A 21,277-nucleotide genomic window follows, 5' to 3' on the forward strand; every position below is an offset into this window, starting at 1 on the left:
GCTTCTCCGGATCAATGGTGAACCCCTGGTCCGAGACAATGTATCCCAGGAAGGTAGTTGAGGATTGACGTAGAGGTTGTTGGCCCGAAGACGAGAGAGCACCATTTCTGTATGGAGAATGTGTTCCTCGAGGGTCTTGGAAAAAATGAGGATATCATCGAAGTAGAAACCTCATTCATACACTCTTGGAAGACTGCAGGGGCATTGCACAACCCAAACGGCATCACCAGGTACTCATAGTGACCACTGCGCGTGTTGAACGCGGGCTTCCACTCGTCGCCACTGCGGATGCGAATCAGGCTATATGCCCCCCGTAAATCAAGTTTAGAAAAAATCGTCAAGCCTTGCAGCCTATCGAAGAGCTCAGGGATAAGAGGCAAAGGGTAGCGATTCTTGATGGTAATTTTATTTAGGCCACGGAAATCGATGCACGGGCAAAGCGTCCCATCTTTCTTTTTTACAAAAAAGAATCCTGCTCCGGCGGGAGAAGTGGACTTCCGGATGAAGCCTATTTGAAGGTTCTCTGCGATATACTTGGCCATGGCCTCTGTTTCAGGCAAAGATAGAGGATATGACCTGGCTTTGGGAAAAGGGGCACCCGGAATTAAGTCAATCGGGCAGTCGAAAGGGCGATGAGGGAGGAGCTCCTCGGATTTGGTCTTACTGAAGACGTCCAGGAACTCCGAATAGACGTCCGGTAGAGTGGCGTCTTGCGGGGAACGGTTTGCAAGACGGTCAATACCGCAGCGGACGGAGGAGGCAATTCCACATGGGGAGATCTCCATTGAACGGGGAACTTGGCAGTCCAATCGATAATAGGATTGTGAAGTTTTAGCCATGGTAAGCCCAGAATGAGTTGAACCGAAGGGGAATGGATGACATCAAAAGAAATTAGTTCCAAATGTCCATCCTTCATAGAAAGTTCAATGGGAAGTGTCTCAAAGGAAATAAAGGCTGGCTGAAGAGGTCGACCATCGATAGCCTCCAACCCGACCGGAATGGCCTTCTCCTGGAGAGGAATGTTGTACTGGATAGCAAAAGCATGATTCATGAAATTCCCTCCGGATCCAGAATCGAGGAAGGCCAGAGCAGGGATTTGAATGCTGGCGTACTTAAGGAGGACAGGAAGTAAGATGCGCTTGGGGAGATCCTGTGCGGGAGAGGGGAAAGAAGAGATGGTACCCAGTGAGATCCCCTGATACCTCACTGGGTGTTGGCGTTTCCCGGCCTCAAGGGACAACGCGGCAAGATGTGCCCAGGAGATCCGCAATAGAAGCACAGGCCCTCGTTCCTCCGACGTAGTCGCTCCATAGAGGAAAGTTGATGGCTGCCCAGTTGCATGGGTTCTGGAGCATCCAATGCTGGTAAAGCAGGAGCAGGAGACTTGGAAGCAGAAGGCATAGAAACAGAAGTACGAGGACATTGACGTTCATCCCGCCTTTCCAGAAGTCGTTGATCCACCCTGATGCACAAAGAGATTAAGGCATCCAATGAGGATGGCCTCTCACGAGCCACCAGTTCGTCCTTTAAAGATTCTGAAAGTCCCTGCCAGAAAGCCGCGGAAAGTGCCCCATCGTTCCAGTCAGTCTCAGCTGCGATTGTCCGGAATTCCAGAGCGTATCGTGCCACAGATCTCCGACCCTGCGAAATGTGGAACAAGGAGGAAGCAGGCATATCACTACGTCCAGGGGTATCAAAGACTAAACAAAATTCTCTCTTAAAGTTGGGGAAGCTGTAAGTGAGTTCAGGTTTTAGCTCCCAGATTGGGGAAGCCCTGGCCAGGCGTCCCCGGTGAAAAGGGAGAAAACATAAGCTACCTTGGTTCGGTCCGTGGGGAAGCAAGAAGGTGACAGTTCGAATTGTATGTCACACTGATTTAAAAACCCACGGCATGCAAGCGGGTCTCCAGATATTTACTAGGCGTAGGGATTCGCAACTCCGAAGAGCCTGTTCATTCACGGGAGACAGTGGGAGGGATAATGGAACTGGAGACATTAACCTGGGGGATCTGAGAGGTTAAGGTAGCAACCTGCTGGTTAAGAGCGGTAACCTGGTTGTCCAAAAAGGTAAAGTGTTTGGAGATAGTGGTTAGGGTATCTTCCACCTCAGGGGGTCTGGGTCTGATGAGCTCTGCATTATGTAACGCTTGGCCTGTCCACAAGCCAGACGAGACCCTGGGGCTGAGGTGGAAAGGAGAAATACCACACACCTAACAGTAAACGGGGGCACAGCCGGAGTGTGGAAGTAGTGTAGCTGGTCCAGTGAACAAAAATAGAAAGAGTTCAGTACTTGCCAACTCCAGCGACGAAGGGTAGAGTCCATAATCCAATGGTCAAGGTGTAGGGAGAGCAGCGTGGTAGAGTGTCTGTAGGCCGAGTCCAAGGGATATATATATACTGTAAGGTAGAGAGTCCAAAGCCAAATCCAAGGGGTTCCAGAGAGCAGCGTGATCGAAGCCCAAAGCCAAAGGTCAAAATCCAGGGAGATCAGCAGAGAATCCAGGGACAGGAACAGGGACTGAAACACAAGAGAGCCAAGCAGAAGCAGACAGCACCAAGGTACAGAAGCTATGCAGAGCAAAGAGGTAATGGTGAGGGGAGACTAAATAGTGGGCTGGGACCTACAGTATCAGAGGAAAGGGAGGAGCAGAGGTGCGGCCCAAGGGAAGCCCTGATAGGGGAGAAGAGCCTGGGGGGCGGACCGGGTGGAGCAGGGGCAGGGGCAGGGAAACGCGCCGAGGAGGAGGCGGGGACCCAGCACCAAGAAAGGGCAGCCTGGGTCTGCGCGCGCCCGTAAGGGTGATGCGCGTGACCCGGAAGTGCGGGAGCAGCCGTGGGGGAGACGCCGAGGCCCGGGGAACGCCGCCGGGGACCAGAGGCAGCGGGGAGAAGAGGTAAGGAGGCGCTGGTAGTGGGAGTCCCCGCAGCGCGGGTCCTTGCACTGGCTTAAAAATGAGACAACATAGGCTTTTATTGGCCTATGACGTCACATTTTCATCATATGGTTCCCTCGGCCCTGATTGGGCTGTGAAAACAATGTGATTTTGGAAAAAAATGTTTTTTGATGACATCATTTAAAGGAAATTACGCAAGCCAATCAGAATGGTTGTGCTTCATTTGCCTTTAAGATGACGTCATCAAAAGTAAGATGGCCGCCCTCACATGGTACGGGAGCCAATCAGAGCGTGGGAACGAAATCCCCAATCTGATTGGCTGAAGTACCATGTGACAGACTTGGGATGACATCACATCCGTTCTCCCTCAAGCCTCTATCACATGGTCTACTTCAGCCAATCAGAGTTGGGATTAAGTTCCTTAGCTACTGCCCTAGCATCAATTTTGGCAAGCTCTACCGCCTCAGGATATCGGGTGGCAAAGTCCACCATCGTGAGGCTGTAACGCTTCCAGGACCAGCTGGGAATCAGGAATGGTCTCCCAAGGTCCATGGATACCCTCTGGAAGGTTTCCCCTATTACCGGTAACGGGTTCAGGGGTGCCTTCACACGATCGCTCGCCCTACCCACTCGCTGGCAGGCATCACAGGACTGGCAGAAAACTGCCTCAGCCCTGGATGTCCCCGGCCAGTAGAAATGCTGCAACAGCCGGGCTCTCGTCCGAGTGATCCCCTGATGCCCCTCTAGTGGAATAGAGTGGGCTACCCGCAACTGCTGCCTATACTCCCGGGGTACCACTTGCTGTTGTTTGCCAGTCCAGACCTCATCTAACCCTGTGGTTCCTTGCTCTATATACAGGAGCCCGTGGTGCCACAAGAAGTAATCCGACCCGTCCCCTGGCTTAGATTCGGACGCCCGAAGTCTCATGCCCTCCAGGTTGGGGTCAGATCGCACTGCATCCCTAAACTGGGTACCTAACTCTGACCACCCGCTTGTCAAGGCTAAGTCGGGGGGACTGGGAACAGGTAAAGGGAACAATAAGTCAGGGTCAGTGTGCGACTTAGTCTGGCTTACCTGTCTGGTCTCCGCAGAGACCCCTGGATCTGTAGGTCCCAAATGCAGGGGGACAGGGGATGGTTCCACTGCGATCTTTGCTGCCTTGCTCCTGGTAATAAGAAGATAGATGATCGATGCCACCGCAGTTCCTATCGAAGTCAGACTCACCAGGTAGGATAATAAAATGATTTTATTTAACTACATAAAACAGATACTAACAAACATGACCAGGAGACTTCCTCCCTCGCGTTTCGAGCAAGTTTGCTCTTTCTCAAGGAGTATTGCTCCTGGTGATTGCTGCAACAGGGGTCAGCTCAGTTGTAAAAACGCAGGTAACATGGCCCAGGTCATTGCCAAGGAGGATCTCGGCACCTAACGCTGGCAATACAGCAACCTCACTCATGCCACATCCGGCACCCCAATCCAAAAAGACCCGGGCAACCTGGATGGACCGCGGTCCTCCATCGGGCATGGTCACTTGCATCCCGGTGCCCGGGAGAAAATCCTCTGGCCGCACCATATCAGGGCGTACCAGAGTCACCGTGGCACCGGAGTCCAGCAAGCCGCTTGCCTGCTAGTCCCCGATACTCACCTTTCGCAGATATTTCTGCCGGACATTGTTGGGCTGCATCCCGACTGGTGCAGCCTGATGTCCCCGATTTCCCTTGCTGGTCCCGAGGTGGCAAGTGCAGGTTTTCCCATGGATGTCCCTCTGTGGTTTGATTCCACGGCTGTGCTTGGCTCCTCTGTGTGTGCTAGTCGCACACAGGCGACCGGCCTCGCAGCTGGTGATCGTTGCATCTGATGGGGTCCCCCGGACTTGTCCTGGTCCGGATTGTCTGGCCCGAGCTGTCCAACCTTTTTGTAGGTGAAATACCGCCTCTCATGTCTAATTTCTGCAGCTTTGGGTGCGTTGCCTTCTGCTGCAGGCTTGTGGATCCACCGAGGGGTCATTTTGGCTTCCTTGGCCGGGCTGGCCACATCTTTGGGAGACGCTCTCTTGGTCATCAGAGCCCTGCTGGCCACATACTCATCCTTGCAGCATCCACATGGGTTTTTGGTTTGTGGTCAAAGACCCTTGCCCTCACATTCGAGGGAAGCTGCTGCAGTAGCTGCTCCTGGAACATCAAGTCCAGCAGTGTGTGGCACTTGGTGATCCCGTAACCCTCCACCCACTGAGTGTCAAATCCATGCGGGCACCATGATCCACATAGGATTCCCGGGAATTTTTCTCCCCAGTCCGGAACTTGCCCCAGTAGGCTTCTGGGGTGAGGGCATACTGTGCGAGCAGCATACTTTTTACATGACCGTTGTCATCGGCATCCACGTGTGGAATACCCTGCCCAGTCTGCTTGGCTTTACCAGATAACAATGGACGCAGTCTCAGCACCATGTCCCGACGTGGGACACTGTACCGGAGACACTCTGTTTCAAAGTAATTGAGAAAGGCATCTATCTCATCCGTGCCATCCACGAACTTGCTGTTGCTGTGCTGGTCCACCCGGGGAATGTCCTGTTCCCCGTTGACAAGGTGGGAGCGTGGGGCTTTACCATGCACTGCGGCCAGTGTCTGTATCCGCTCCGCTGCGGAAGCCTTTTCTCCCCATGCGGTCAGGAGTGCTGTGAGCCCAGTGGCGGTAAGTCCAGTAGCCGCAGTGACTACCTCCTCCGCACCCGCTGGCGCAACGCCACCATTATTCAGGTGGTCACTTGCTCCCTCCCCATGTCCTTGCAGCTCCGGAGCTTGATCGACCTCATGCGCTCCGGGCTGATTGGTGTCTGCTGCCACAGCAGCTACAGGGCCAGATCCCTCCATGGGAGCCATTCTGGCTTCGTGATTCTCCAAGTCCACCTCCAGTTGTGGCTTTGACCAACCGGCTGTCGGTAATCCATAGCCCTCACATCTCTCCACGATCCGAGCTCGGTCCCAGGATCGGAACCTCCCTGAGTGGAGACTCATGGTATGATGTTAGCACAGGTGTATGGGCAAATGGCAATGTGTAATATCTCATGCTCTTGTGAATCGTGTGTGAGTTACCACTTGTCTGGGGAGCTCGCAATCTACGAGTTTCCCCCACTATGTTACAAAATCCAGCAGGAGACTATACCATAGGCTCAGTCAGCGTCCCACCGCTGTCACCAGTTAATATAAGCCTGTCACAGTAGACCAGGTCTTACCAACAATTAATACCGGGATTCTGGACTGAGCACACAAGATGAGTAAAATAAATTGTAATTTATTTCTTTTTAAGTCAAACACACAATACTTCACAATTACAGTCAATAAAACACTTACTGGGATGGGGAAACAAAATCAAATGTCCACAGAACGAATCAAAGTGTCTGGGTGCCCCTGCACGCATGCAAGTGGGTGCGCGATGTGAGCCGTGCGACAGTCCTTGGCTAGGGGCGCAATTTGCCAGCCCTATATCTCCGCCAAAAGGAATTATTTCGTAATGTCCTTACAGGATTCGTTCGGGAATACTTAGCTCAAACGAATTCTGGAAGAAGGGTGCGATCCTTGGTTTCGATGTAGTTAACCCCTCACACTCTGGAACCGCTGACGCTAAACCTTAGACGTTTCTTGGTTGATCTTAGGTGAATCTGACTGGGACTGGGCTGCAGGCATCTTTATAGGGTTAAGGGTCCTATACCTAACATATACACCCAATCCTTTTGTGGGAATAATTTTCCCCACCTATCCCAGACTTGCCAGAACCTTACAAAAAGGGCAGAAATTGCTTCCCTCTTTGCACAGAGCATGTGCCAACCTCACACCTGAGCTGCTTAGCATACCGGGTCCAACCCCTTACCTGGTGACAGTAAGTCTGGGGCTTGGCTACCAAGTGTGAAGTGCCCATACTTCCCACCGGTATCGGGCAATTAACAATATTCTGGCCACCCTAACACCTAGGGTCTCTGAGGCTTTTCAACTCCGAGCTTCTCATAGACACTGGGGCACTGCCTCAGCAGGGGGCCTTTTGAAGTGCGGAGATGAAAAATCCCTCAGCTCATTCATCCATAACATATGGGCATGTTAATGGATTCAGGACAGGAAAGGATTCCTACCTGTACATTTTTAAACACCATAAAATACAGTTTATTTATAAATGTATGTTCTGCTTGTGCAACAATTATAAATTTATATGTATGTTTATGGTTTCTTTTAACCTAGCTGCACTCCAAAAATTAGAGTGCTAGCTCTTTCGTAATGCAGGTTATCCACTTAATTGAATGGGCTCTCTGATGTGGGTTGAGTTTTGACCTATTATCGGTCTGGGTTACAAGCCGGCACACAATGTATCCGTGCTGGCTTTGATCAGTAACCGCAATATACGCCAACAATTCCAGCTTAAGTGGTTAATGAGCCCGGTGGATACATTTTGACAAGAAGGCACTTCAGCCTGACCGCAAACCACCTATCCAATTGTCTTTGCGGTTTAGAGGTCTACGGCTTAGGAAGTGATCCCTATTCTTCAAAGCGGCCACCCATTCACAGGCACGCTTCTTCGCTAGCGGCTCCCCCTTGTGTCGCAAACACAGCTAGAACATTTTCATTCATTCAGTGTAACTGCAGCTATTTTCCCAGCTGCAAACCAGGGACAAAAATGGTAGTGCAAGGGAAGACATGATACACACGCAGCCGCGCTAAATCTAATGCGGCTGCCCCCGCAGTTTAAAAATAGCGCGGGCGGCGCGCGGCTGTCTTCGGCCGAAAACCGGCCGGTTTACCCACGCCTCGGGTGCTTTCAATAGCCGCGCGGAAAACTCCATTTTTAAACGGAGAACAGACCCGCGGCTAGCCCGCTATGCACTCGGCATGCTTTAGAATAAAGATTGCCGGGACAGTATGATGGGGACAATCCAGTTTAACCCGTTCAGTCCTAACATGGATTAGGGTTAACCAGCCCGGCATAATACCTTTATTATTTGCCTGGTTAACCCCCTCCGGCCACATGGACTTCATCATTGAGCTACCCAGATCTAAAGGGATGGACACAATAATGGTGGTCGTGGATCGTTTTTCTAAACAGACGCACGTCATTCCACTCAAAGGTTTGCCCAGTGCTCCAAAATTGCCGGAGGTCTTCATTAAAGAGATCTTCAGACTCCATGGTACTCTGCAAGTCATAGTCTCTGACTGAGGCTCACAATTGATTTCCAGGTTCTGGAGGGCCTTCTGCCAAAGACTGGGCATTTCTCTGCATCTCTCATCTGGGTATCACCCACAAACCAATGGTCAAATGGAACGGACCAATCAGTCCTTGGAACAGTTCAAAGGCTGTTTTATTTCTGATGTCCAGTACAATTGGGCGGATCTTCTCCCATGGGTGGAGTTTTCGCATAACAATCTACGGAATGAATCTACCTAATAATCTCCTTTCTTCACTAATGATGAGTTACACCCCTCATTTCTCCCTTACTCAGTCTCCAGATCCGGGGGTCCGCTGCCGAGGACAGAATCCAGTACCTCCCGGATTCCTGGGAAAAGATTCAAGGGAATCTGAGACACGCAGTCGCAATACAAAAGAGACAAGCTGATCGTCACCGCCGGGAGACTCCCACTTACACTCCTGGACAAAAGGTCTGGCTGTTATGAAGAATATTTGACTGAAGGTCTCTTCACCCAAACTGGCACCTAGGTTCATCGGACCTTTCGTCATTACGGAGAGGGTCAACCCTGTTGCCTACCGGCTTAAACTGCCGGCAACTATGAAGATCCTTCCATATTCCACATATCACTCATTACACCCTTTTTTTCAGGATCCTCAATCTACCATTTGGGACTTGCCCCCTCAGCCTATTCTCATGGAGGGTCAACAGGAGTTCGAGTTGCAAGCTATTCTCGATTCAAGGGTATCAAGATGAAGACTACAGTACCTCATCCATTGGAAGGGTTTCGGTCCTGAGGAACGTGAGTGGATCCCTGAGGAACAGGTACACACCTCCAGACTGATTCGGTCCTTTCACCACAAATTCCCTTTGAAGCCATCTATGGGTCATCCGGAGGTCTCCCCTATAGAGGGGGTACTGTCGGGATTGATGTTAGGCTCCGTCCCTCTGACCCGTTATGTAACAGTACCTGCGGCACGCGCAGACCCCTGTCTGCGTGTGCGCGCCTACCTAATAAAACACCCGCAGAGGCATGCCTCTGGCACATCGACACGGCTCCTGCTCACGCTGGCGACGCACTGTGCTCCTCCTATGTGCACACGCAGCACGGAAGCTGATCCCAAGAAAGGTATCAGCTGTCTCTCACCTGCAGCAAATCTCTCTTCCTCCTATTGGCTCATAGCCTATGTCTGATGTCACTCCACTGCTGCCTCCTGGTTGGTTCCCACCTTCTTCATTTACCCTATCTGTTCCTGTGCAAGTTGCTGAGCATAAACTGATGTTTATGTGCTGTGTTCGCTGCTTCCTGTGTTTTGCCTGTTTTTGTGCCTTTCCTGACCTGTGTTGTGACCCCGGCTCGTACCTGGACATGTCTCTTGTGTACCCCTGGACTTCTGCATGTTATTGTACCCCTACACTCTCCTCAATTCGACCACATCTTACAGATATCAACTACTCTTCTCTCTCCAACCCCGACCACGGCAAGTTTCACGACCTACCCGAACTCTCCTACCTGACCCGGCTACACGACTCTGACTCTGCACTCTGGACCTGGTCCCATTGCTGTAGGGCGTCGGTTATATACATCCCCACCAAAGCCCCGCGGTCTAGTCCTGTTTGTGGTGAGCGCAGCGTGACAAAGGTGTGCGGGGTGGGCATTGTTTATTGATAATAATTAAAATAACCCCATGTACCTGAGGGCTTCTTTTACCCTGGGGTTACCTTAGCAAAAACAGATGCAGCCACCGGTATCAGAACCTTTCCTGGGAAGTTCTGGGGCAGTCTCACAGTAAATGCCTCAACATTGTCTGAACATTGCCTCAACATTTCAGGGAAATTCTTAATGGCTCACTCAGTTTGAATGGGACTGCAGGGACCCCCGCTGTGTTAATCTGATGGGCCATTAAGAATCTCACAGAAATGTTGAGGCATTTTCTGTGAGACTGCCCCTTAATCCCCCAGAATGTCCCAGGTAAGTGTTCTAATACTGGTGGCTGCATCTGTACCTTCTATCACTCCTGTAATAGGGTAATATATGTCAATGGGGCAAAAAGAGAGATGGGTGGATGGAGCCTGTAGAGGAGAAGACATGCCAGAGGCGGAGTTTGTGGAAAAGGAAAGGACAGATAGCACAATATCTCTGGTTATAACGCACAATATCAAAGACTTTTGGAGTAAAATATCACAATACTGTATACCCTAAAATATTCCACCTAAAGTAATGAAATATGCACACTTTTCTCACTCGAAATTTTTGAAATTCACCCGTTTTTTTTTCTGCGATTTCGCTAAACACTAAAATGTCCCTGGAAAATAAATTTTCAATTTACTATTAAGAGGATCCAATGTTAGGGCTCTTTAAAAGCCCATCTGTTTCCTTTCCTATCTTCTCACTCTATCTCCTGTCCTCTACCCCTCTCCCTCCTTCCCTCCCCATCCCAGACCTAAGCTGCCTTGGGAAAGCAGCCGAGTCAAGGGTCTCCAATCCAACAGCCATGAAATGACTAATACAACAACATTAAAACTTATATCCATGAACGTGAAAGGTTTAAACTCAGTGGGGAAACGAAGATTAGCTCTGCAGGAACTGAATAAGCTCAAAGGAGATATCCTTTTCCTGCAAGAGACACATTTCAACTCTATTTCACCCCCCAACACTTTTAATAACACGTATCCTCAGGCGTACTACGCATCAAGCTGCAAGAAGAAGAGAGGAGTGGCCATTTTATTTCGTAGTAACACTCCTTTTGCGATAGATAAATCCGTTGCAGACCCGGAGGGAAGATATTTAATCCTATTGGGTTCTCTTTCAGGGGTGCCGATCACCATGGTGAACATCTATGCACCAAATGAAAACCAGGTTCCTTTCCTCGAGACAGTGTTGGAGATAGTAAGTAGACACAATCACACATCAGTAATACTTGCAGGTGATTTTAATATGATCAGTTCCCCGGAACATGATAGAGCCAATGCTCATGGCACAGTCCCACCCAAGACTACTATCCTTAATGCTAAGAAATTTAAGGAAATAATGAAAGATTTCCCACTGTTTGATATCTGGAGGTCCCAACACCAGGGACAGAGAGATTACTCCTTCTTCTCAACCCCACATCAGACCTACTCGAGGATTGACTATTTTCTAGGTACCAGGGATGTTCTCCAGGCGTCCTCCCAGTCGAATATTGGCTCAATTTCTTGGTCTGACCATGCCCCCACTATTAATTTTTTATTTAACTTCATTGAACTTTAAAAAAAATAATAATATTAATAATAGAGGTACTAAATAAAAAAGCAAAATAGTGACCCTGTTACATCTGTACCTGACACACTCATTATATTATGTCGGAATATGACAGGTATCTCCATATGCCCAATGTCTGTAGGTCTCTTTTCTTACTCAGCATTTTCCCTTTAACTGTCCCTCCTCCCCATAATGTTACACAGTGTGCAGATTCCATCACTATTCCCCTAAGAAATCCCATCTCCCCCGATGTAGCGGGACGGAGACCCTGTAATTAGGTGAGGGCGAGCCTGTAATTACTGATCCCCTTGGTACAGTTATTCACTGGACGTGTTGGGTCTTTGTGATGCCCAGAAGATGTGAGAGAAGGAAACCAACCCCACTAATTATAATGTTACAACCAACCCCACTAATTATAATGTTACAACCAACCCCACTAATTATAATGTTACAGTGTCCTCTGAGTACCAGGTTCTCACCTGCTACCTGAGATAAACACACATACTGTATATATACATGGGACATACTGAGAGGGCAAGCACAGAACTAGGATACTCTGTAACACATATATATATACATGGGACATACTGAGAGGGCAAGCACAGGACTAGAGCAACAGCACTGATTGTTGGTGGAAGGCGTCCATTATAACCATATATATATAGGTAGTTATAACTATACGTGTGACTGCGAGACCCAGCTATAAGAAGCTCAGAGACAGTGAGATATTTCAATGTTAGCATGTAACTGACAGTGAAAGATGTATCTATTAGGAGCTCAGAGACAGTCTATAATTCAGCTTTATGGGCAGCCTGAGAACAGGCATTAAGCAGCTCAGGTAGAGAGAGGCTGGCAGTGAGATATAGGCAGCCTGAGAACAGGTATTAAGCAGCTCAGGTAGAGAGAGGCTGGCAGTGAGATATAGGCAGCCTGAGAACAGGCATTAAGCAGCTCAGGTAGAGAGAGGCTGGCAGTGAGATATAGGCAGCCTGAGAACAGACATTAAGCAGCTCAGGTACTGTAGAGAGAGGCTGGCAGTGAGATATAGGCAGCCTGAGAACAGGCATTAAGCAGCTCAGGTAGAGAGAGGCTGGCAGTGAGATATAGGCAGCCTGAGAACAGGCATTAAGCAGCTCAGGTAGGGAGAGGCTGGCAGTGCGATATAGGCAGCCCGAGAACAGGTATTAAGCAGCTCAGGTAGAGAGAGGCTGGCAGTGAGATATAGGCAGCCTGAGAACAGGCATTAAGCAGCTCAGGTAGAGAGAGGCTGGCAGTGAGATATAGGCAGCCTGAGAACAGACATTAAGCAGCTCAGGTACTGTAGAGAAAGGCTGGCAGTGAGATATAGGCAGCCTGAGAACAGGCATTAAGCATCTCAGGTAGAGAGAGGCTGGCAGTGAGATATAGGCAGCCTGAGAACAGGTATTAAGCAGCTCAGGTAGAGAGAGGCTGGCAGTGAGTTATAGGCATCCTGAGAACAGGTATTAAGCAGCTCAGGTAGGGAGGGGCTGGCAGTGAGTTATAGGCAGCCTGAGAACAGGCATTAACAGCTCAGGTAGAGAGAGGTTGGCAGTGAGATATAGGCAGCCTGAGAACAGGCATTAAGCAGCTCAGGTAGAGAGAGGCTGGCAGTGAGATATAGGCAGCCTGAGAACAGGCATTAACAGCTCAGGTAGAGAGAGGCTGGCAGAGAGATATAGGCAGCCTGAGAACAGATATTAAGCAGCTCAGGTAGAGAGAGGTTGGCAGTGAGATATAGGCAGCCTGAGAACAGACATTAAGCAGCTCAGGTAGAGAGAGGTTGGCAGTGAGATATAGGCAGCCTGAGAACAGGCATTAAGCAGCTCAGGTAGAGAGGGGCTGGCAGTGAGATATAGGCAGCCTGAGAACAGGCATTAAGCAGCTCAGGTAGGGAGAGGCTGGCAGTGAGATATAGGCAGCCTGAGAACGGGCATTAAGCAGCTCAGGTAGGGAGAGGCTGGCAGTGAGTTATAGGCAGCCTGAGAACGGGCATTAAGCAGCTCAGGTAGAGAGAGGCTGGCAGTGAGTTATAGGCAGCCTGAGAACAGGCATTAAGCACCTCAGGTAGAGAGAGGCTGGCAGTGAGATATAGGCAGCCTGAGAACGGGTATTAAGCAGCTCAGGTAGAGAGGGGCTGGCAATGAGATATAGGCAGCTCACCTGGAGACAGAGCTTTGCTTTAAGCCGCCCAGATAACCAACACCTGGATAAAGGGAACACGCTGAGAATCATCTGGCTTCTGGCTTCCTGTGTCCGATAACGCAAAGGAAACAAATCTGTGTGAGTAATGCAAGTACATCCGCTGATATCTGACTTAGGGTCGTTAACTGTGTAATAACCAGACTTTAATATAACCAGATTTGTTTATTCTATAACTCTGGCAATGAGTCCCCCAAAGAGCTCACACTCTAATTGTGGTTTCTGATGCACAGGGAGATAAAGTGACTTGTCCAAGGTCACAATAAGCTGACACTGGGGTTTAAACCAGATGCACCCACTTCAAAGGCTGTGCTATTACCATTATTACTCCTTCAGCCCATATCAGATTGGGGCCATATTACTAAGTAATGTTATGCCATCAGTCGCGTTCTAGCTCCGGGAGACACTTTAACACTATTCCCATGAATAGGTGACAAGGTGTCATCTTCACCACAAGGTTACACAGTTACATAGTTACTGTACAAAGTTATACAGTTACACAGTTACATAGTTACACAGTTACATAGTTACACAGTTATATAGTTGAACAGTTACACAGTTACATAGTTAAACAGCTACATAGTTACACAGTTACATAGTTACACAGTTACATAGTTACACAGTTACACAGTTACATAGTTACACAGTTATATAGTTGAACAGTTACACAGTTACATAGTTAAACAGCTACATAGTTACACAGTTACATAGTTACACAGTTACACAGTTACACAGTTACACAGTTACACAGTTACACAGTTACATAGTTAAACAGCTACATAGTTACACAGTTACTTAGTTATATAATTACACAGTTACAAAGTTACACAGTTACATAGTTACATAGTTACAGAGGCTCAGGTTGAAATAAGACATATACTGTATCAATCAAGTGCAACCTATGCTAAATTTAGACACCAGATATTTATTCTATATTTACAATATTTTGATCTAAAGGAAGCAAACACAAAACCCCAGTGAAGGTGCCTTATAGAGTAGCAGCGCTTTGTAAATATGCCCCAAAAGTCTGCAGATGATAGCTTGGTCCTCAGGCCTATCTGTGCTGAGGGGCCGGGGGGGGGGGGGCTTAGCTTTAAAATCTCTCCTAGAATTATTAATATATATTATTAAGTATTATTAAGAATATAATAATATATATTAATGTTATTGAGGTTTTCATTTGCTTTTGCACAAGTGCAATCATTATAACAAAGCTGCAGGAAACTGAGAGGTAACAGCCCCTTTGTGAGGGGAACTCATGAGAAGCCAGAGAGACGCGTCTTTTATTAACTTCAGCAGGGAACTTCAGGTAGTAATTACAGCATTATTCTGAGTGGGGCTGGCATAGTAACTGGGGGATACATGCTATATCTGCCTTTAGGGGGGCAGTTATTGGGCATTGCTGCTTTAAGGACTTACCACCTTGCTGGGGTAAACATCTATTGCCACCATACAGCAGCGGTGCAAGTACAATTGCCCAAATAGGAATCTATTTACTGAAGCTGCAAAAACAGAGTCTCTCTGTTACTTTATTTGTGCTGGGATGTAGTAAGAAATGCATTATTATTATTATTATTATTATTATTATTAGTAGTAGTAGTAGTAGTAGTATTAGTATTATTATTATTATTATTAGTATTATTATTAGTATTATTATTAGTATTATTATTATTTCTAGAATAAATAAAGATGCTGCCTTCCTTTACATCATTTATCAGAATAAGAATAAAGTCCCAGTAATATGTTTAGGAGTTTTATACATTTAGGATCAACATTCTATTTACTAATGTCTCCCGGCTGCAAAACGTGGGCAAAAACAGAGCCCAAAACAGCCATTTCCATCAGAGAATAGGAAAAGGAATCCCATTGGAAGCTACGGGAGATTTTGCAGATAAATCTAGCGCACAGATTTAGCGCAGACTTTGTCCCAGTTTTGCAGCTGGGAGACATTATTTAATATCCCCATAGGATATAAAATACCTGCTGCTTATCCTAACGTGGGATCTAATGTACTAGCAAATTACCATTAACATCATTCTATCTAGCGATTTAGAGCTATTTGTGGCATTTAACTTTGTCAAAAAACTCCTTATTGTCTCTGGTGGAATAATCTCTATAAAGGAGAAAAACCGCTCATCCATATATGTATGTGTAATCATGTAAAAACAGGTGCTCAGAGGGAAAAATAACTAGTATAACAGAGTTGATCCCAAGAGGATCAAAAAAGACTCCCTCATACAAAAAGCACTCAATGTGGGAGTACAATGAGTAGACTAACAATGGTCTAACAGGTAAGTGCTGTCGATAGGTCAGAATAAGCCTATCATGACCGGAAAGAGCCAGGGAGAAAAATAATAACATTTTATTCAAATATTTTGGTTAAAAACACATATATCACATTCAAACATTAAAATAACCCCATAATGAAGTGGCAAGATAAGCAATATATTAGTAAGTATCCTGATGATATATCAAGTCAATTGCTATCAGCAAGCGCCTAATTTCTAAATTCAAATATTTTTTGATAAGCAGGTAAGTATCACTCAAAGCCTATAAACAACAAAGTCTCAATAGGTGCAATTAAGGCAAGAGAGCATCAGATCTGGTGGAGTAACCCTATTATCTGTGTCACATGTAGGACTAAGTATGTGAGTAACTGCTGTGTCTCTTACAGGCAGTGAGATTACTGGCAGTGATAGTATAACAGCTTCTCTTTGCCTGGGACACAGGACTAATAAGAGGAAGGTCCCAGTTACATACAGAGACACAGCAGAGAAATGGATTATAACAAGGGCTGCAGCCCCCATCCCTACTATAGGGGACAGAGAGAGGTTTTTGTGTAGGTGAATGGGTAAAGTAGCTTCAGTCCAAGTTTTCCTCTTTTCATTGAATTAAACTAACCCTTTTCCCTCCTGTACAGAAGCAAAACGTGAGAGCGTTGTACTGAGGAAGTCAGGGAGATACAGGGTCTCTGCTCTGAATGTATTTCTGCTGCAGCTTCTGGGATAAGTCTGTGCTCATGCAGGTTACAGAGATGTTATTTCTGTAATTAATGCCACTAGTTTCACTTGATAGGTGATACTTTGGCAGAAACATGTATTTGTGTTGTGTGTTGGAGTAGAGACAGCAATTTATCTTCAAATTATCCTCTGGATGGAAATAATAATAATAATAATAATAACAATAATGCTCTTGTTCTATCAGCTGGTTCTAGTACAACGTGCTGCTCCTGCCCTGGTCACTGACCCATCCTACTGTCCTGCACCGGAAGGATACTGTCTGCAGGAATAGTGTGATCCTAACTGAAAGGACCCAACACCAGTCTCCATGAGGAGGTTCCTCCAGGTTCTGATGCTGCTCTCCTCCCTGGGCGAGGGGCATCCACAGCAGGGCTGCTGGCTCCAGGGCTGGAATATGGAGTCCTTCTCCCAACCTGGGGATGTCCTCATTGGGGGGGTGATTGTTGTCCACTCTGGCTTTGACATCCCACAGCTGTCCTTCCAGGACCCGCCTCAGGCTGTCTCCTGTAAGAGGTGAGTGCATGGGGCTCTATGGGGGTAATGTCATTTAATTATCCAATAGAAAGTGTCCGGATATAACGTCTAATTGTCTGTAATGCAAATGCATAGAACCTGTGCTCCTCCCTTTAGGAGAATGCAGCCGGTAGAAAGATTGGCCTTATAACAAATATACAATTCCAGCACAATTCCTCCCAAATTGTCCTGCAATGTATTAGTGATATTTCTACATTTAGAGCCGAAGTCTAATAATAAAGGAGACATTTAGTTGTCTCATTGTCTGTAACAGAAAAGAAGGACAGTGGTCTCCTCATATTACAGACGTACAAATGGTAAAATACTTCTCCCCCACAGTCGCTGCACAAATAGAGGTTTTATAAGATACAGGAAACAGAAAAGACACATAACTGAAATATCACATAGCGACTTCCTGACCCCGAATCTAAAGACTGATGTATCCATTTTCATTGCAAAAGAAGGCAACCCCAATTGAGTTATTTGAATTGAATGCGGTACTGGATAGACCGGTACTGGGACCCCCACCCAAAGAAGGGACAGTGGGTCGCGAAACGCGTTGTGTTTTGTGTGTGAAGGATTATCCTGGTGACCCTGTTCTATCACTAGCACATTCACCTCTCTGCATTTCACGCGGGAGTTTATTTTTCTGCGCTCCTCCCTGTGTGCTGGTTCCCCTCTTAGGGTATAGATGTGTAGAACGCCAGTGCATCAGATTAAACAAGTCCTTTGAAGATTTAAGCGTTGTCACGGTAGCTAGTAACAGGATATAATATACACCAAAATATCTGGGTTGAATTGAACACGACTTCGATATAATAAATATAGTTTAATCCTTTAAAGAAGGTGAACACACAAGATATACAAATAACAGACAAGAATTAGCACTTACTTAAGGGTTGGACAATGAAGCCATCAGGATACAGGATTGGCAATTCATTCAGCAATACAGGTTCAAATGAAGACATCACGAAAAGACACGAAAGACACTGAGTATAGAGCTTATACTCGTTTATATGGAGTTCCACTCTTATACTTTGGGATTGAGTGCAAGTCATTGGAGAACAATTATCTGCACCCAATTCCTCCTTGCCACCTCACTTGAGGGGCACCGTAATACCTGCCCACTGGGTGGATATTATTCTAATCAGGGGCTTATTTCCTTAGCCCCCCTCTCACAAGCCTGGCGTCTGAATGTCTGCTTTGGCCAGGAAACCCTTTGTCCCAAGGTGTAAATACAATACACTCTTTAATATCTACACATATTAAAATAATCCGTTCTGTGGGTCTGAGCGTGCTGAAATTTGCCAAGTCCTCATGCCCGAGGACCTTTACCAAAGTGGCCAAGTTTCAGCCTTCCACGACCCCCAGAACCGGAGATACAAAAAACAAGGTAAAATCCCCTATTAAATTTAATGTATGATTCTCCGCTATTGCTAAAAGAAATCTCTGCTTTTCACTCTCCCATTGAAATCAATGGGCTCTGCCGCTATACACTGGCGACACACTTTATTCGAGCTTGGCTAGTCCCACGAATTCGGGTATACCCGGGTGTATTGAGGTTTGTGACTGTTTTCTGCCCGAGTGCATTGAGGTATTTTCCAAGCAGGGATTGAAGCATTTTATTCCCGCTGGCTGCAATAATGCACAGTATATATATATATACTGCATTACAATTCATGAATTTATGCCATCTGGTAGACACGCGAAGCATTGCAGCCTATTAAATCCTAATCATTATCATTTAACAGATCAGCCGCCCATCAGCCAGGCATGAACCCAGGCTGGGAAGGCAAATGCAACGGGGCTTGTCAGAGGTGAGGAGTGGCGCATTCCAGGTATCTGCCAGGTACATACCGGGTATTTGCTCGAATAAAGTGTGTCGGTGCAGTAGGCTTTCAATGGAGCAACTCCGCCGTTGAAGTTTATAGGAAAACCACAATTTTTTTACATTTGCCCATGCTCTGTCTGGTTGATCGGAGAGGGCTGGAAATGGTCATGCAGTCATGCCGTAACAGTGACTACATGCAACCCAAATCCCAACCCTCTGGTCCTCACAGAACCAGAGATATGGGCTTACACTTTTTACCCTTTCGGTCTTAGCCGTTTTAAAGCCACGTGGCTTTCCATTTGGAATCAATATGGCCAGCGCTGCCATAGGATTCAATGGGACCACCGCTCCCATTAGAGTCAATGGCGTGACTCTCGTGGCGAGCGCGACCCTTTACGGTGGTCCATCATTCTCGGACCCGGTGATGGTCGTGTGTGGGGGTTCCTAGGGTCTAGGGGCAAAAATTATTTTATTTCTGGGTAACCTAGAACCTTAGTTTCCCACACCAATTGTCGTTGAACTTGAACTAATGTGATCAAAGCTCTTTTTCAGATATTGTATCCGCTAATGCGGTCTGCGGTTTGGATGGCTGCCGACCTGTTCCTGGAGGTCGGCGTCGAGGAATCCCCATTGAAATGAATGGCTCCATTGACTTACAATGGGGAACCGCTGCTCCTCCTCTCGGGCGCCACCTGCATGTCTTCTGGTGAAAATGGACCGAAATTGCCAGTTTCCCCATAGGATCGCATTGAGCTGCAATGGCGACCTATGGAGAGCTGCAAAATGGAGCCTGCAAAGGTGGGAAAATGGAACAAAGGGCTATAATCACTCCTTAACTATTAACCCTTTCCCTCCCACATCAATCCCAGTTTATGTGTTGGTGCAGACACTGGAATGGGAACAATACACATTTACAGGGGAATACACATTTGGATGCTGAAGCAGGGTAAAAACACATTACTGGACCGCTGTCGAGTTAACCCCTTGCTTTCCAAGTGAGAGCAGGAGGTGGCCAAATGGGGTGTAACCCTTTAATACCGGGCCAAAATCCCCTCTCCCATGACACCTCCACTGCTCAATGGGTGCCTTGTGACCCAGCTGCCCACCCTGGCACTGGGACACCACTGGCATCCTTGAAGCACTTGATTAGTCATGAGGGGTTGGCCTGGCAAAATTGTCCTCTGGCATTGTCCAGTACATTGTCCTGGCCACATTGGATTGTGAAGTACAGATCCTGCTGAGCAGGGCTCCAACGTGGCCGCCGGGCATCCTCATTTGCCCCCCTCTGCCCTCCACCCAGTGCCTGGTGAACCAAAACCACGTGAAGGGGCACCTCTGCAGACCAGGCTGCATACTGCCCAGAGACTGGCATGTCTCTGCACCAGCGAGAGACCAGCTATCAAGCACAGACCGTCGCTTCTCTGTCAAACCAGTCTGGGAAAGAGCTATGTCACAATCCTGTAGGGATCCTACCTGCCCTGGCCCTGTGCCCACCTGTATCTGCTCCGCTATACCCATGCCTCTCCCTGGCTCTAGGGCAGTCCCCACCCCGAGTGGCATCACTTCTGGATTCCAGAAACCACCTGGGATGCTGACTTCTACCCTCTCCTTTGCCTCCTTTGACAAGGCAATCCCCCAGTACCCGGTACTGGGGTTCATGGTACCCAGATGCTTTGCTCCTGCCCTCTCAAACCCGAAGGTCAGGAAGCAAGCACCTGCTACCACCACTGCTGCTAGGGCCAGCATCTCTCTTCTCCCCTCCACTCTGCTGTCCTTCCTCCCTGCAACTACCCTTGGCTGCCCTGGGGACAGAACCCTTTGCTGTGCCCCCCTAGCCCTAGCTACTGCTCCTGGGTGCCTACCCCCACACAGCCCCACCTCTGAAAACCCTGGGGAATCTGTCCTGGGGGTATCTCCTGGCACGTCAGAGCAAGGGACCTCCTGCCTTCCTAGCCCATCCCTAGCTTCTGCCAGCCCACTGACACCCCACTGACCTCCTATCTCCCCCAGTGAATCCCTGCCTAGCTTCCCCTAGGCTCAGCACCTCAGCCACTGCTGATGACTCCTCTGACACTGCTGCCTACCTCCCTGCAGCCCCCCTTCACTCTTCTCCCCCTAGGCAATCCTAACCCAGGCACAGGAACTACCTGAGTGCACCTACCTCCCTGACCTTGTCTCCCCCTTACCAGGGATGGGCTTAGGGGCATCGCCTCAGATGCAATCTCTTTAGCTCTTGGCTGGCAGGTATCCCTGGGGTGGCACAAGCTTGCCACTGCCCATGATACCTCCAGCCCATAGCCAGGCTGCAACAGGGGGTTGCTGATCTGAGATACCCCATGAGGCTCCGCCAGGGCAATGGGGAACTCTATTAAAACCAGAGACATAACATA

At 47.9% G+C, this 21,277-nt stretch overlaps 1 protein-coding gene across 1 annotated transcript in view; it reads left to right on the plus strand.

Moving 5' to 3' along the window:
• The first annotated feature begins 13,485 nt into the window (after positions 1-13,485).
• The window catches only part of LOC142491883 (extracellular calcium-sensing receptor-like), a 42,739-nt gene continuing 34,947 nt past the window's right edge, over positions 13,486-21,277 (plus strand). Inside the window, exons 1-2 of the mRNA XM_075594703.1 lie at positions 13,486-13,604; positions 16,728-17,056. Coding sequence (XP_075450818.1) covers positions 16,851-17,056 — 206 coding nt within the window. The 5' untranslated portion in view covers positions 13,486-13,604; positions 16,728-16,850. The remainder of the gene's footprint in view (positions 13,605-16,727; positions 17,057-21,277) is intronic.

The sequence above is a fragment of the Ascaphus truei genome, chromosome 4, assembly GCF_040206685.1.
Source record: "Ascaphus truei isolate aAscTru1 chromosome 4, aAscTru1.hap1, whole genome shotgun sequence".
Taxonomy (NCBI): Eukaryota; Metazoa; Chordata; class Amphibia; order Anura; family Ascaphidae; genus Ascaphus; species Ascaphus truei.